We start from the raw sequence: 15,368 nt of genomic DNA, 5'->3' as shown, positions 1-15,368 counted from the left end.
TTTTCGAGTAGAGTTTTTATTTCATCCTCGGTTGGTTCAGCAACATGCTCCGCCATTTTGTTTTTCTCTACTCACGGTATATGAGCTGATATCCTAGTAGTAGAGTAGCCAATCAGAGAGTGCGATTGCTCATATCCAGTGAATGTGGATAGAATAATTATCCCCTGCCCAAACAAAGTTTGGCTGGTGATATAGAAACAGGTTCCATGCATCCATCCGTCTGGTCACGTTTTCGTTTCCAGGTCATGTGCTTTTTGCTATTTTGGATTTTTGAAAAAAAAAGTATTTTTCAAATTTTTCCATAAAAAATAGATTTTGACTTAGCTTCTAAGAGCAATGTTCGTTTCCGGAGCATATATCCAAAACTATTCATGATACGGATTTGAAACTTGGTATACATCTTAACAGGGTGATGTAGATGTGACTTTTCATACTAAGACAATTAAATTTTTCATGTTTCCATGGAAACAATTTCAGACTTAGTTTCTCAGATTAGTCTTTGGGTAGGTTTTGTTTCCGGAGCAGAACTTGAAAACTATGAGTGGTTTGGTGTTGAAAGTTGGTATATGTGTTGATTAAGTAATGTATATGTGCCTTTTGATACTAAGAAATGTGAGAAATTTTAATTTTTAGCACACCTGGACCAAAGGTCCGGTGGGTTTATGCCATGAGCTGCTGAGGTCAGTGTAAAGAGGTAGGGTTGGTTTCCTGCAGCAGAACTTGAAAAAATGTGACAAATAATATCTTGAAACTTGGTATACAGGATGGGAGACATATATGACACTGTCTTCTTGTTATTATTATCTTTGGGTTCTTTATTTTGTCCTGTGGGCGTGCAAACTTTTCCTCTCCACTATGTATAAGTAGATTTAACACAATGGTTTCCGAATTTGTTGCTAATTTCCAAATTTGAAATAAATGCAGTGTCCTGAATTGACTCACTGGGCATGACAGGGAGCAGAAACAGAACATCTGATGATCATCTAAGCGGCACAAAATGCACTCCACGTCCCTCATTATCTCATGTACGCCCTTCAAAGCGAGTCCGCAGTCTGTTCGAGCTTATTAGCAAACCTTTAGTATTACACTTTTGGATTACTGATAACAGATTTATGGTGTGAATCAGATATCATGCTGAAGTTGATGTTCATGTGTACAGTATGTACTACAGTTTTCTATGTTTAGGAACAAAGAAACCTAAAGTCTTTCTCTGTTTCTGTTTCATTCACCTTTCTGTGCAGTATTCGTCCAGGCTAGTAAGCTCCAGCAGCATATTTTCTCAGCTCACGGTCAGGAAGATAAGATCTACGACTGCACGCAGTGTCCACAGAAGTTCTTCTTTCAAACCGAGCTTCAGGTGAGTCACTTTCGCACCACATCAATGATCAACTGCTAACACGCTTTATTCAACTTGGCAGTTTATAAACTGTATCAGAGAAGGGAAACACACTGGATTCGCCTTCACCGTACTTTTTTTTTTGTTGTTTTTGGCTTTATGTTCCCGAAATGGTCCTCAACATTTTACATTATCAATTCAACTTACAGTTGTAGTCGATCAGACATATTTGAGACACCCACTCACCGGACACATTCCTGTTCTTGACTGCAGGACTGGAACCCAATGTGGTCTTCTGCTGTTGCATGCTGAGATGCTTTTCTGCTCATCATGGTTGTAAAGACTTGCTATGAGTTACTATATCCTTCCTGGCAAAAAAGCTCGAACCAATCTGGCCATTTTCCTCTGACCTCTCTCTTATCAACAAGGCGTTTGTTTCCACCCGCAGAACTGTCCCTCACTCACGCAATGTTTTTTGTTTTTCGCACCATTCTGTGTAAACTCTAGAGGCTGTGTGTGTGAAAACCCCAGGAGATCAGCAGTTTCTGAAATACTCAAACCAACACCCATGCCACAGTGAAATAAAGTCACTCTTTGAGATCACAGTTTTTCCCGTTCTGATGTTTGAACATTGTGAACATGAATGAACTGAAGCTCTTGATTTGTATCTGCATGATTTTATGCATCAAGGGATCGCCTGATTAGGCTACTATCACACTGTCTCATATCTTGTCACGTAAGAGGCGTGTGGGTCAAACGCCAGGAAATGAGGCGCATTTTGTCTAAAATTAAAGTCCTGTGACGTACACAGTGTATTTGTGGTGTTCCTGTGGCGTATCTGGGGTTTGTATGGGGTTCAAGGGGCGTAAAGTTATGGCATATGCGTGGCGTATGATGCGTTGCCGCGGCGTAACTGTTTCATTGCTTTTGTTGACGTGCCGTTTTGTTCTTACTGTATGTATGTGTGACGTTGCTGCTGTGTACCTGTGGTGTACCTGCAGCATTCACAGGTGGATATAAAAGGGGGCCCCACGCTGCGTTCGTTGTCATTTGTCACAGTCGAGAAAGCATCATTCCAGCAAAGAAGTCAGGACCCAAGAAGGGCAAAAGAAGAGGGAAGACATCAGCCGCATCCACCCAGCCAGCCCCAGAGCCACCTTCATCAGACACATGTCAACTAAAGCATTCGCACAGCATAATAGGTGTTCGAGCAACGTTCCCGCTGTGTCATTGCTGTGTAGCTTTCGTTTTTATGGCGTACACGTGACACATCAAAGCTGCTACGTATGTGCTATGGATTTTTAAGTGCGGACTTAAAAATACGCTGCACCCTGCCGTACAAGGAGATCGTGTTACACATCCTAGAGTATTAGCTACGTAAGCTGATAATGCTGTGACGTTCCTTTCTTACTGCCACGTATCCTGATACGCCGTACATACACAAAGCTGAAATGCCAATGGGTAACACAAGCATTAGGGAACTGCATCAAACAGCAGGTTGATGTATGGGTGTTCCTAATAAAGTGGCCGGTGAGTGTATATGAGATATATTTGGCCCTACATTAGCTATGAGGCTCATGTACGTAACTAGTAATGAAAAACGAGCTCATCCAAAATTTTCCTCAAACTCCATCCAGTTCTCCAATGAGATCACTTGCGAATGTGATTTAGGACAACGTGTGACTTTCTACCTCACTGTACACATAAATGCTGAAATGTTATGAAGGTAGCCATGTTTTCCCAAAGCTTGAATGCAGATTTGAACCAAAATATTTAAACTGAGGAGTGGCACGGTGGTGTAGTGGTTAGTGCTGTCGCCTCACAGAAAGAAGGTCCTGGGTTCAAACCCAGGGGCTGGCGAGGGCCTTTCTGTGTGGAGTTTGCGGGGATGTGGGTTTCCTCCAGGTGCTCCAGTTTCCCTCACAGTCCAAAGACATGCAGGTTAGGTTAACTGGTGGCTCTAAATTGACTGTAGGTGTGAATGGTTGTTTGTCTCTGTGTCAGCCCTGTGATGACCTGGTGACTTGTCCAGGGTGTACCCTGCCTCTTGCCCATAGTCAGCTGAGATAGGCTCCAGCTTGCCTGTGACCCTGTAGAACAGGATAAGTGGCTCCAGATAATGGATGGATGTTTAAACTGATCTGGATGCTAATGTTGTTTTAACTTAAATTTGTAAATAAACACATTGCCTTTTTATAATAAGATTACATATTGTAATTTTAAAACATCCTTTAGAGGTATTATAAAAAGAAATAGAAGAAGAAGCCAGAAGGTCACATGTACACTCAAGCACAGCAAAATTCATCCTCTGCTTTGAACCCATCTGAAGCAGTGAACACACAAGTGAGCAATGTGCATACGCATACCCAGAGCAGTGGGCAGCTATGGGGGTTAGGTACCTTGCTCAAGGGCACTTCAGCTATGATACCAAGGGAGGGGAAAGTGCTGTTTGTTCACTCAACTCCCCTCACATTTTTCCAGCCAGTCCCAGGAATCGAACTGGTGACCCTTTGGGCCCAAGGCTGCTTCTCTAACCATGTATGTCTGTGAAGGTTCTCAGTCATCCAGTTCTTCGTAAACCGTAGGTGCTAAAGAAGGCAACTGGCCTTGCTTGAAATCCTTGAAGACGTTTCACCTCTCATCCAAAAGGCTTCTTCAGTTCTGTCTGACTAGTGAGGAGATCCTTTAGTGAACCAAAAGCAACCCTAAGTAGAGTCATTGAGGTCACATGGGTTGTTGACCATTTCAGTCACCCTGTAGGTGTTAGGGTCACTGGAGGCCGGGTGTGAAACCTTGACCTGGCCAGGCTCTAAGCTTGACCTGGCCACCATTGCTTGAACTACACTCACTGAGCACTTTACCAGGAACACTATAAGAATGCAATATAGGACCTCGTTTTGCCCTCAAAACAACCTCAGTTCTTCATTGCATGGATTCTACAAGATGTTGGAAACATTCCTTTGAGATTCTGGTCCATGTTGATGTGACTACATCAAGCAATTCCTGCAGATTTTCAGGTTTTTCACACTCATGCTCTGAATCTATCATTGTCCCAAATCTGTTCCATTGGATCCAGATCTGTTGACTGGGAAGGCAACTGAAAAACACAGTTGTGTTCAGGAAACCAGTCTGAGATGACTTTTGCTTTGTGATATGGTGCATCATGCTGGAAGGAACCATTCGATTAGAAGATAGTAAATTGTGGCCATTTGGCATGGTGGTGTAGTGGTTAGCACTGTCACCTCATAGCAAGAAGGTTCTATGTTCAGGCCCAGTGGCCAACAGGGGCCTATTTGTGTGGAGTTTGCCTGTTCTCCCCGTGTCTGCCTGGGTTTCCTCTGGGTGCTCCGGTTTCCCCCACAGTCCAAAGACATGCAGGTTAGGTTAATTGGTGGCTCTAAATTGACCGTAGGTGTGAATGTGAGTGTGAACGGTTGTTCGTCTCTGTGTGTTAGCCCTGCAAGACAAGACCTGGCGACTTGTCCAGGGTGTACCCTGCCTCTCGCCCATAGACAGCTGGGATAGGCTCCAGCTTGCCCCCGACCCTGCACAGGATAAGTGGCTACAGATAATGGATGGATGGATGGAAATTGTGGCCATGAAAGGATGCAAATGGTCAACAACAACAATACACAAATAGGCTGTGGTATTCAAGTAATGATTGATTGGTATTAACAGGTCTGCCAAGAAAGCATTCCCTACACCATTACACTACCTTCACCAGGCTGGGCTGTTGACACAAGGCATGTTGTTTTTGATTTATGCAACTGGCGCCAAATTCTGACCTGACCATCCGTGTGCCTCATCAAACCAGACTACATTTTTCCAGTCATGGTCTTCTGCTGTTGTAGCCCATCCAGCTCAAGGTTGTGTGTTCTGAGATGCTTTTCTGCTCACCACAGTTGTACAGAGTGATTATCTGAGTTACCGTTGGCTTGAACCAGTCTGTCTGTTCTCCATTGACCTCTCTCATGAACAAGGTGTTTCCGTATGCAGAACTGCTTCTCTCTGGATGTTTTTTTTCTTTATTGCATCATTCTGAGTAAACCCTAGAGACTGTTGTATATGGAAATTCCAGAAGATCAGCAGTTAGAGAAATGCTCAAACCAGCCCATCTGGCACCAATAATCATACCATGGTCAAAATTGTGTGCATGTGTTGTTTTTTTTTTCCTTTTCCAGAATAGACTATTTACACATTACTGACAGTATGTGCAGAGGTGATTCAAAATACAAAATTCACATTTCACAATCTTCAATTTGATTTGCAATTATAGTATTTGCAGTTCGTTTCAATTCCGACTGCTTGATCTCTGCTGTAGGGCAGAATAAAGTGAGTGTGATCATTATGTGCAAACTCACCATAAGTCCACGGTGATCAAATAAACCAAACCTGACATCCTGACATGGCCTACAGTCACGGGGAGGGTAAATAAAGAAACCTCGGTTTGAGCATCATGTAGCTAATTCTGTTTTTCCTTCTCCATTTTCCACAAGACAAACATTGCGATTAGCTGTAAACAACCGTTCTTTTAACCTGAGGGATGTTTCTCAATACTGTTTCCCCCCCCATTTTTTCCCCCAATGTTCCGAACTGGATGGATGTGCGTCTCCCCTTGGTGGAGTTTCACGCATGCTTTAGTTGCTTTACAGGCTTTTTGTCAAGACAAGAGCAGACATGAAAAACCTCCGGATCTTTGTTCTGGATCAGCAAAGGTTATGAAAGAAGCAGCACATTGCGCTCGGGGAAATGCTGTTATTATATTTCACCTGAAAATTGTTCCCAGATTGTGCCCCATGGGTAGATGCATCACACACACATACACCCACGTGCATGTTTCAGATATTGTATATGATCCACAAAATCTCATGACTTTAGAGTTGCCATGGTTTTGCATGGCTTTTAAGCATGATTATAAACATTACAGTGCCTTTATATAGAATAATGATAGACAAGATTAGAAATCATGCTAACATTTCAAGGAGAAAAAATACACATCACCACAATGGCAAAGCAGGTGTAAAGTTTGTCGAGTGACAGGGGCCCGGTTAAACTGTTGGTACAAAGCATTCTGCCTTATAGAACTGCACTGATAATGATAAGAAATAAAATAGTAATTTAAAAAAAATACTGCAATACAACAATTTTTACAGCCGAAAAAATATATAAATAAAAATACATATAGTAAAAATAATGCAGTTATTTAAAATAGATTTGTAGTACACTGTAATACAATACATATACAGTGGCATGCAAAAGTTTGGGCACCCTTACTGAAAATGTCTGTTACTGTGAATAGTTAAGTGAGCAGAAGATGAACTGATCACCAAAAGGCATAAAGGTAAAGACTAGACATTTCTTTTCAGCGTTTTCTGCAAGATTTGTGTATTATTTTTGTTTTGTACAATTGGAGAGTGAAAAGAGAAAAGGAACACCATGCGAAAGTTTGGGCATCCCAATACATTTGAGTTCTCAGGTAACTTTTACCAAGGTTCCAGACCTTAATTAGCTTATTGAGCTGTGGCTTGTTCAAATTCTAGATGATGCAGATTTCAAAGCTGTATAAATTATCTGACTCCTCAAACTTGTCCCTAAAATCAACAGCCATGGGCTCCTCTAAGCAACTCCCTAGCATTCTGAATAATAAAATTGATGCTCACAAAGCAGGAGAAGGTTACAAGAACATAGCAAAGTGTTTTCAGGTAGCTGTTTCCTCAGATTGTAATGTTATTAAGAAATGGCAGTTAACAGAAACAGTGGAGATCAAGGTGAGGTCTGAAAGATGAAGAAAACTTTCTGAAAGAACTGCTCGTTGGATTGCTAGAAAGGCAAATAAACCCCCCTGTTTGACTGCAAAAGCCCTTCAGAAAGATTTAGCAGACCCTGGAGTGGCGGTGCACTGTTCTACTATGCAGCGACACCTGAACAAATATGACCTTCATGGGAGAGTCATCAGAAGAAAACCGTTCCTGCATCCTAGCCACAAAATTCAGCATCTGAAGTTTGCAAATGAACATCTAAATAAGCCTGATGCATTTTGGAAACAAGTCCTGTGGACTGATGAAGTCACAATAGAACTTTTTGGTCACAATGTGCAAAGGTATGTTTGGAGAAAAAAGGGTGCCAAATTCCAGGAAAAGAACACCTCTCCAACTCTGAAGCATGGGTGTGGATCGATCATGCTTTGGGGTTGTGTTGCAGCCAGTGGCACAGGGCACATTTCATTGGTCGAGGGAAGCATGGATTCGAATAAATACCAGCAAATTCTGGAAGCAAACATCACATCATCTGTAAAAAAGTTGAAGTTAAAAAGAGGATGGGTCCTACAATAAGACAATGATCCAAAACACACCTTAAGATCTACAATGGAATACCTCAAGAGGCACAAGCTGAAGGTTTTGCCCGGGCCATCACAGTCCCCTGACCTAAACATCATTGAAAATCTGTGGATAGATCTCAAAAGAGCAGTGCATGCAAGACAGCCCAAGAAACGTGTAGAACTGGAAGCATTTTGCAAGGACGAATGTGTGAAAATCCCCCAGGTAAGAACTGAAAGATTATTAGCTGGCTACAAAAAGTGTTTACAAGCTGTGATACTTGCCAAAGGGGGTGTTACTAGGTACTAACCATGCAGGGTGCCCAAACTTTTGCTTCGGGCCCTTTTCCTTTTTTATCATTTTGAAAATGTAAAAGATGAAAATAAAAAATTGGTTTTGCTTAAAATATAAAGGGAATGAGTCATCTTTAACTTTATGCCTTTTGGAGATCATTTCATCTTCAACTTGCTTAACTGTTCACAGTAACAGCAATTTTGACCAGGGGTGCCCAAACTTTTGCATACCACTGTATAGAGATGACAATAATAATAATAATAATAATAATAATAATAATATTTCGCCCGTAGTCAGCTGGGATAGGCTCCAGCTTGCCTGCGACCCTGTAGAACAGGATAAAGCGGCTAGAGATGATGAGATGAGATAATAATAATAATAACTTTATTCATTCATGTTGAACTAAAAATATAAGATGAATTTACAATAAAAAAATAAGAGTATAATTAAGTTATTCCATGAAATCGAGTCGTACGTGAGCTGATAGCTGACGAGACATGTAGATAAATAAAAACTTTATATAAAACGTCCGACAAAATCATTTCCGCTTAGAATGTAAGCAAACTGGTGAAATGACAGGAGCAATTTGACAGGAGAAAAATGCGATAATAATAATTCTTGAAAAATAAAATAAAAAAGATACATTTTTATCATCAAATACTTTTGTTCCATATTTTGTTGCTTTTTTTCTTCGTCTTTAACTTTTTTTGGCGGTTGACAAACCAACTTAAAGCTGCATTACTGCCACCGACTGGGCTGGAGTGTGGAACAGGAGATATTGGGGGGAAAAACAACAAAATTTCTGTTTCTTTTAAATACTTGATAGCAATTTTGGGGGGGGGTTGTTTTCGAGTAGAGTTTTTATTTCGTCAAGTCAAGTTTATTTGTATAGCGCTTTTAACAGTAAACATTGTCGCAAAGCAGCTTTACAGAATTTGAACGACTTAAAATATGAGCTAATTTTATCCCCAATCAATCCCCAACGAGCACGCCTGTGGCGACAGTGGCAAGGAAAAACTCCCTCAGACAATACGAGGAAGAAACCTGGAGAGGAACCAGACTCAAAAGGGAACCCATCCCCATCTGGGCAACAACAGACAACATGACTATAACATTAACAGTCCTAACAAAGTCAGCTTCGTTGATGCTATAAACCCCCCACCAGCGGAAACCCGAGTGCAAAACTGTTCACGACAACCGCGGTCCCAAAGTCAGCAAGTCAACTGCAGTCCTAAAGTCAGCAAGTCAACTGCAGTCCCCAGCCAAAAAAACACCACTGCAAGAGTCCAGAGCATCCTCCAGGCGCGACCCCCAACTGTCCACATGGGGCTGCCCTCCACAGGAGCGATGCGATGAGACCCCAACCAGACACAGGGCATGAGGATGGACCAGGCAGGTCCAAGGAGCAGAAGAGGCCAGCATCTCTATCCCAGGACCGACATGTAACTCAGAGGGACAGACTGGGGGGGGGAATTCCATCCTTGGTTGGTTCATCAACATGCTCCACCATTTTGTTTTTCTCTCCTCATGGTATATGAGCTGATATCCTAGTAGTAGACTAGCCAATCAGAGAGTGTGATTGCTCATATCCAGTGAATGTGGATAGAATAATAGATAATAGAGTTTGACTAGGGCAGCATGGTGGTGTAGTGGTTAGCGCTGTCGCCTCACAGCAAGAAGGTACGGGTTCGAGCCCCGTGGCCGACGAGGGCCTTTCTGTGCGGAATTTGCATGTTCTCCCCGTGTCCATGTGGGTTTCCTCCGGGTGCTCCGGTTTCCCCCACAGTCCAAAGATATGCAGGTTAGGTTAACTGGTGACTCTAAATTGACCATAGGTGTGAGTGTGAATGGTTGTCTGTGTCTATGTGTCAGCCCTGTGATGACCTGGTGACTTGTCCAGGGTGTACCCCGCCTTTCGCCCGTAGTCAGCTGGGATAGGCTCCAGTTTGCCTGCGACCCTGTAGAACAGGATAAAGCGGCTAGAGATAATGAGATGAGATGAGTTTGACTATGTCCATTTATTTTGGCAGTGACATGCTCTTGAGATAAAAGACTTCTTATGTCTTTCAGTTCCTGATAATGGTAGTGCAAGATGACTTTTGTTCCTAGTTGTGTACTTGTGGGCCACCATTCTTTGATTTGGATGGTTAGGGTCCTTTAAAATTCTTTCAAGCTCATGTATGGTCGCCTCATCTCTTTGTTCCTCCAGACTTGCAAGACATAATAATAATATTTTGAGTGTGAATGTGTGTGTGTTGTCTTGTTGTGGTAGCAGAGTATGCAGTGGACTACTGTGAGCATGTGAGGATCAGGCATCGCTTTCCAGTCTTGTCAGACGTGCCACGTACATGTCAGTATCTTCAGCTGAATTGCAGATCAGTCTGTCAGAGGCCTGGGCTACTTCCAGTGAGTTCAAGATTCTGTCTTCTTCTACTGTCTTTCTAGCATCATCTCCTTATCATTGCTATCTCCAGCCTGCACGGTCAAGGGTCAGGCACCAGCTGAGCTCAAGACAGAAGGAGGAATAGAGAGAGGGATGGAAAGAGACTGGGATGGTGAGAGAGTGCTGGGGGGAATGATATTTTATTCATTTGCAGGAGAACTCATTGCAGGAGACGATGAGCTGTGACAGGTAGCTCCCTGCCAGGAGCCGGCCAATTTCCACTGGCCTGTCTTGGAGCATGATTGGAAAGCCGAGGCCTAATCAGGCCTCCCAGGAACACACACACACACACACACACACTGTGATTGACTGACTCTCGGGCCTGTGTGAGATCCGGCAGGGGAGATGGTGGTCTCTGACTGGCTGGAACCCCGCTCATCCGCTCCACTTCGAACCGCACTCTAGTCATTTAATGGGCCCAAAATGTTGTTATTCTGCAAAGAATGAAGGTCCGGTTGATAGTGTGTGTGTGTCTCTGTGTGTGTGTGTGTGTGTGTGTGTTATTATCCGTGTTAACCAAATACAACTTATGCAGTGGCCTTGCACAGCACCAGTCCTCCTTCTACACTTCTTTCTCTCTTTTTTTTTCATGGCGGTTTTAGTCGTCTTTGGTTCTTTCACTGAGAAGCAAAACATCTCCGGAGTAACAATTTCGCTGCTCCGTTCTCTTTTCTCTGCTAGACTTCTCTCTCCCTCTCTGTCTCTCTTCCTTTTTCCCCCCAGCTGAGCTCAACAGTCTGTTTCATTGTACCGTATTTGGAAATCACAATGTTGGAGCAGTAAAATCATGCATAAGATTATGTTTGAAGATTTATATACTTTTCCATTCCCCATATCGGAACCTTATAAATAAGAACCAGTGTCTACACAGTGATTATGGCTTGGTATGGTTGTATTTTAGTTGTAGACAGATTATAAAATCAGAGAAACCAATCAGACTTCAGTTGTTGTTGTTTTTCCTGTCAGACATGAAACACTTAGATTCAGTGTTTTATCAGAGTTCATTAAAAACAAGAGATTAAGGTTCTGTGCTTTTAAATAAGATCCTCTGATTGGCTGTAGTTTAACTTACCATAACACTGTTATTGTAACTATAATTCACTGTCATTGATAACTCTAGTCAAGTCATTTCCTTGTTTGGTCATAGCTCCGCCCTGTCACCTGTAGATCTTAACTTACCCCGCCTTCCCATTAGTAGTCCCAGGTGTTCATTGAAAAACATTGATTATCTCATTACAATGCCACTTGTCAATGGGTGGGATATATTAGGCAGCAAGACAACAGTCAGTTCTTGAAGTCGATGTGTTGGAAGGAGGAAAAATGGGCAAGTGTAAGGATCTGACCAACTTTCACAAGGGCCAAATTGTGATATCTAGATTACTGGGTCTGAGCATCTCCAAAATGGTACATCTTTTGGGGTGTTCCCAGTATGCAGTGGTTAGTATCAGTGCTTTAAGTGGGCCGGTACGCACCAGTATGCAGTACTGCCACTTCTAGATTTTAACCCCATGGCGTACTGGGACTTCTCACAAGCTTACAGTACCCTTTCCTGTCCTCTCCATATCAGAGTGTCTCTTGGCAATTCATTATGACCTTTAAACTACATTAGCCAGGGTGCACTATGCGACGCTTGCGAGACTAAATGACGCTCACTCGCTTGTTCACGGAGAAGTTGGAAACAACAACCAGAAAAAACAAAGAAGCAAAAAAGGGGCAGTAATGTTGGCACAACTACAAAAGGGCACAAAGAGAACAAGAGTCGAAACGGAGTCGGACGTTGACGCAGCTTTTCGACAGTCATATTCTACCGCGGCAGAAAATGCAGGTGGGGAGCGGCAAGCCAACACTAGTGCGTCTGCTAACAGTGAAGAGCCTGTTGCAATAGCAACGCCTGTTGCTACCGATACTCCAGCCAACTGCGACGTTAACAGTAACCTCCTTCAACATGAATGGCCAGACTGTTGGTCAAAGGATCAAGTACAGTATTTTTGCTCACAGAACGACTGGCTTATTTGTAAAGACAAAAAGCTTGGGTGTAAGATATGTAGCCGCCCGATTCATACGCCAACAGGTGAATATGGGGAGTACTATCACTTATTTTTTTTCCACTTAAAGCACTGGTTGGGACCTACCAAAAGTGGTCCAAGGATCCAAAGAACAACCGGTGAACTGGCGACAAGGTCAAAAGGTGTCGAAGGCTCATTGATTAACATGGAGCACGAAAGCTAGCCCATATAGTCCAATCCCACAGAAGAGTTACTGCAGCACAAACTGCTGAAAAAAATTAATGCCGGCTAAAACAGAAAGGTATCACTGGAATGACATATTTAACAGTTATTCCACGAAATCGAGTTGTACATGAGCTGATAGTCGACGAGGCGCATAGCACCGAGTTGGCTACAAGCCATGTATGATGAGATTGAGTGGAATAACTGTTTTATTCTATTCACATTCACTGGATTTTGAGAAACAGAGCATTTTTTTGTTTTGTTTTTTTTGCAAATTCGATAAATAAAAACTTTATACAAAGCGTCAGACAGAAACATTTCCACTTAGAATGTAAACAAACCGACGAAATGACAGGAATAATTTGTGAAAAATGCAATAATTATAATTCTTGGAAAAAAATAAATAAAAAATATACGTTCTTACCATCAAATACTTTCATTCCATATTTTGTTGCTTTAGTTTGTATTTTTGGGTTTGTTTTGTTTTCGAGTAGAGTTTTTATTTTGTCCTCGGTTGGTTCAGCAACATGCTCTGCCATTTTGTTTTTCTCTATTCACAGTATATGAACTGATATCCTAGTAGTAGAGTAGCCAATCAGAGCATGCAATTGCTCATGTCCAGTGAATGTGGATAGAATAAATGTATTTATAATTAGTCGTAACCCAACATGTTTAGTCTCACTATGGAAACTAGATACTCAGTGTCTTAAAGACAGCTTTCTTTGAGCTCAGTTTACTTGTGCAATGACCACTCATGTTGTGATAATGCAACATCCATTCTCAAGCATGCTTATTCATACAGCTAAACAAGTTTTTCAAGAGTGATTGGCTCTGTGATCAACAAATTCTCAACAATTTGCTCAACATTGCTAAGGCTAGGATTATACGGCATGGCTAGCTACTTTCAACTATATGAAACAAAATAATTTCCTAATAATAATAATCAGCTGAATTTATATAGCACCTTTCTCATACCCAAGGTCGATTTACAATTAACGGGGGGAAAAAGTCCACCAGAAGGTCAGTTTGTCATTCCAGTGGTGTGACTACCACAGTGCCACCGAAAGGCACATGAAAATAAGTCCCACACTGCCTGCACAGCCGCCAGACAACATCACACCATGCCATGGATCCACAAAACAAGCACAGAAGCACAGAGTGCTGGACAACCACGATGTTAAAAGAGCAACAAGCTCACTGCAGTCCATAGCGAGGAGCACAGGCATCACCAACAGCGAACCAAGGCCTGGAAGGAACCGATGCCCAAAACTGTGTCCTGAGCTACACCACAACCGGCAGACAAACCACTCAAACAAAAAAACAAACATCAAACTACACAAACACAAAAAAGAAAAACAAAAGGGAAAATAAAATAAAAATAAAAAGCTCCGGTGAGAGCAGCAGCCAGAATGTGCACAGCATACTCTCAACCAGGAACAGAAAACCCTTTAACCTCACTTGTTCCAATACTTATGAGTTTCTCATGAGATCACATAGTCTATTAATTGCATTGAAAAGCTTTGACAAATCAGGATACTCTGCAATACGTGTGGAAATCTGTACTGTGGGGCGCCAAAAGTTTACCAGAGCTTGATTTTATGCAAATGATTCCAACAAACTTCCTGCAGTAGAGTAAAAACAAGTAACTCCATTATATGAAGGTCTCAAGAAGCAAATGAGTCTTTCCATTAATGTCTTCTCTCATCTAAGTGGCCGAATGTCATCCAGTATATGGATGACTTGCTGATGCTCGTCATTTTTTTTCGCTAGCTAGCTGAATTCGATGACTTATGTCCATTATAATGATTTAAAACAATTAATAGTACCTGCTTTTATAGCTTATTCTTACATCATTGTATGATGTTATATAATGTTAACATTACAAAACAGCTATTAGTAATTAAGTAGCTTGTTTATCATGAAATCTGATGCAGTGTAATATTGTCGAAGAGCTTTCCACAACAGCTAAACCCATAAAAATGTCATATAAAGGCCCAGGAGCAGAGATGGCAGTATGCGGCGACAATATTTGCAAGTGGACACATCCCCTTCCTTATCTTAACAGCCCATTCCCTCTGCTGTAACACATTCCATATTTGTGATTTGTAGCACTCATATAATACTGACGTGAGGGAAATAACTCGGCCATTCTGGTTCTGCTCTAAAAACATACCCGCTTCTCCACACACACTATCCAGACTTCGATTTTTTTTCTATCATTCGCAAACTGCCACTGAGAGTGGGCCAGGAGGCATAATCGAAGATCTAACGAGTGACGTTACTCTTCTCGCCTTCTGTTTTTTAAACACTACCAGTAATATGCTGACTTCACGCCTCATTAGAACATCCACTTGTTGCAGTGTGGGAATGACTCCTCAGATGCCGAGTGAAGAAAAGAGCGAAGAAAGACTTGTTGGCTTTTTGAGTGCCAGCGGCAGGGTGAGTGCAGGACCCTCAGCTTGATTCCAGGTCCTTTTTAAAGACATGCATCTACCATTTTTACTTATGATCCCTAATGAAGAAGCTAAAAGTGACAGTGGGAGGAAAAACTCCCTGAGTTCGAAATGACATCTGTAGAAGAACCAAGCTCCTACTGAAGATCTTCATGCAACTTGATTCAGATTGTCTTGTAGCTGGATCTTCTGACCAAATCCCAGGTTTTATTTAAGGACTCATTGGAATATGGTGCTGCATTAAAATCATTGATATGATGAAGTTTTCTGGAGGAAACCTTTTCTTTAGCTTTTTTT

The 15,368-nt window shown here is 42.0% G+C and overlaps 1 protein-coding gene across 7 annotated transcripts in view; it reads left to right on the top strand.

Annotated features, from left to right (window-relative positions):
• LOC132877656 (zinc finger protein 521) overlaps window positions 1-15,368 on the top strand; it is a 329,268-nt gene that overhangs the window by 267,625 nt on the left and 46,275 nt on the right. For all 7 annotated transcript variants that reach the window (XM_060913658.1, XM_060913651.1, XM_060913643.1 and 4 more), the window contains one exon: window positions 1,242-1,357. In XM_060913658.1, the coding sequence (XP_060769641.1) occupies window positions 1,242-1,357 (116 nt within the window). The remainder of the gene's footprint in view (window positions 1-1,241; window positions 1,358-15,368) is intronic.

Source organism: Neoarius graeffei, chromosome 1 (assembly GCF_027579695.1).
Source record: "Neoarius graeffei isolate fNeoGra1 chromosome 1, fNeoGra1.pri, whole genome shotgun sequence".
In the NCBI taxonomy this organism is placed as follows: domain Eukaryota; kingdom Metazoa; phylum Chordata; class Actinopteri; order Siluriformes; family Ariidae; genus Neoarius; species Neoarius graeffei.
This window is presented reverse-complemented; position numbering and strand designations above follow the sequence as displayed.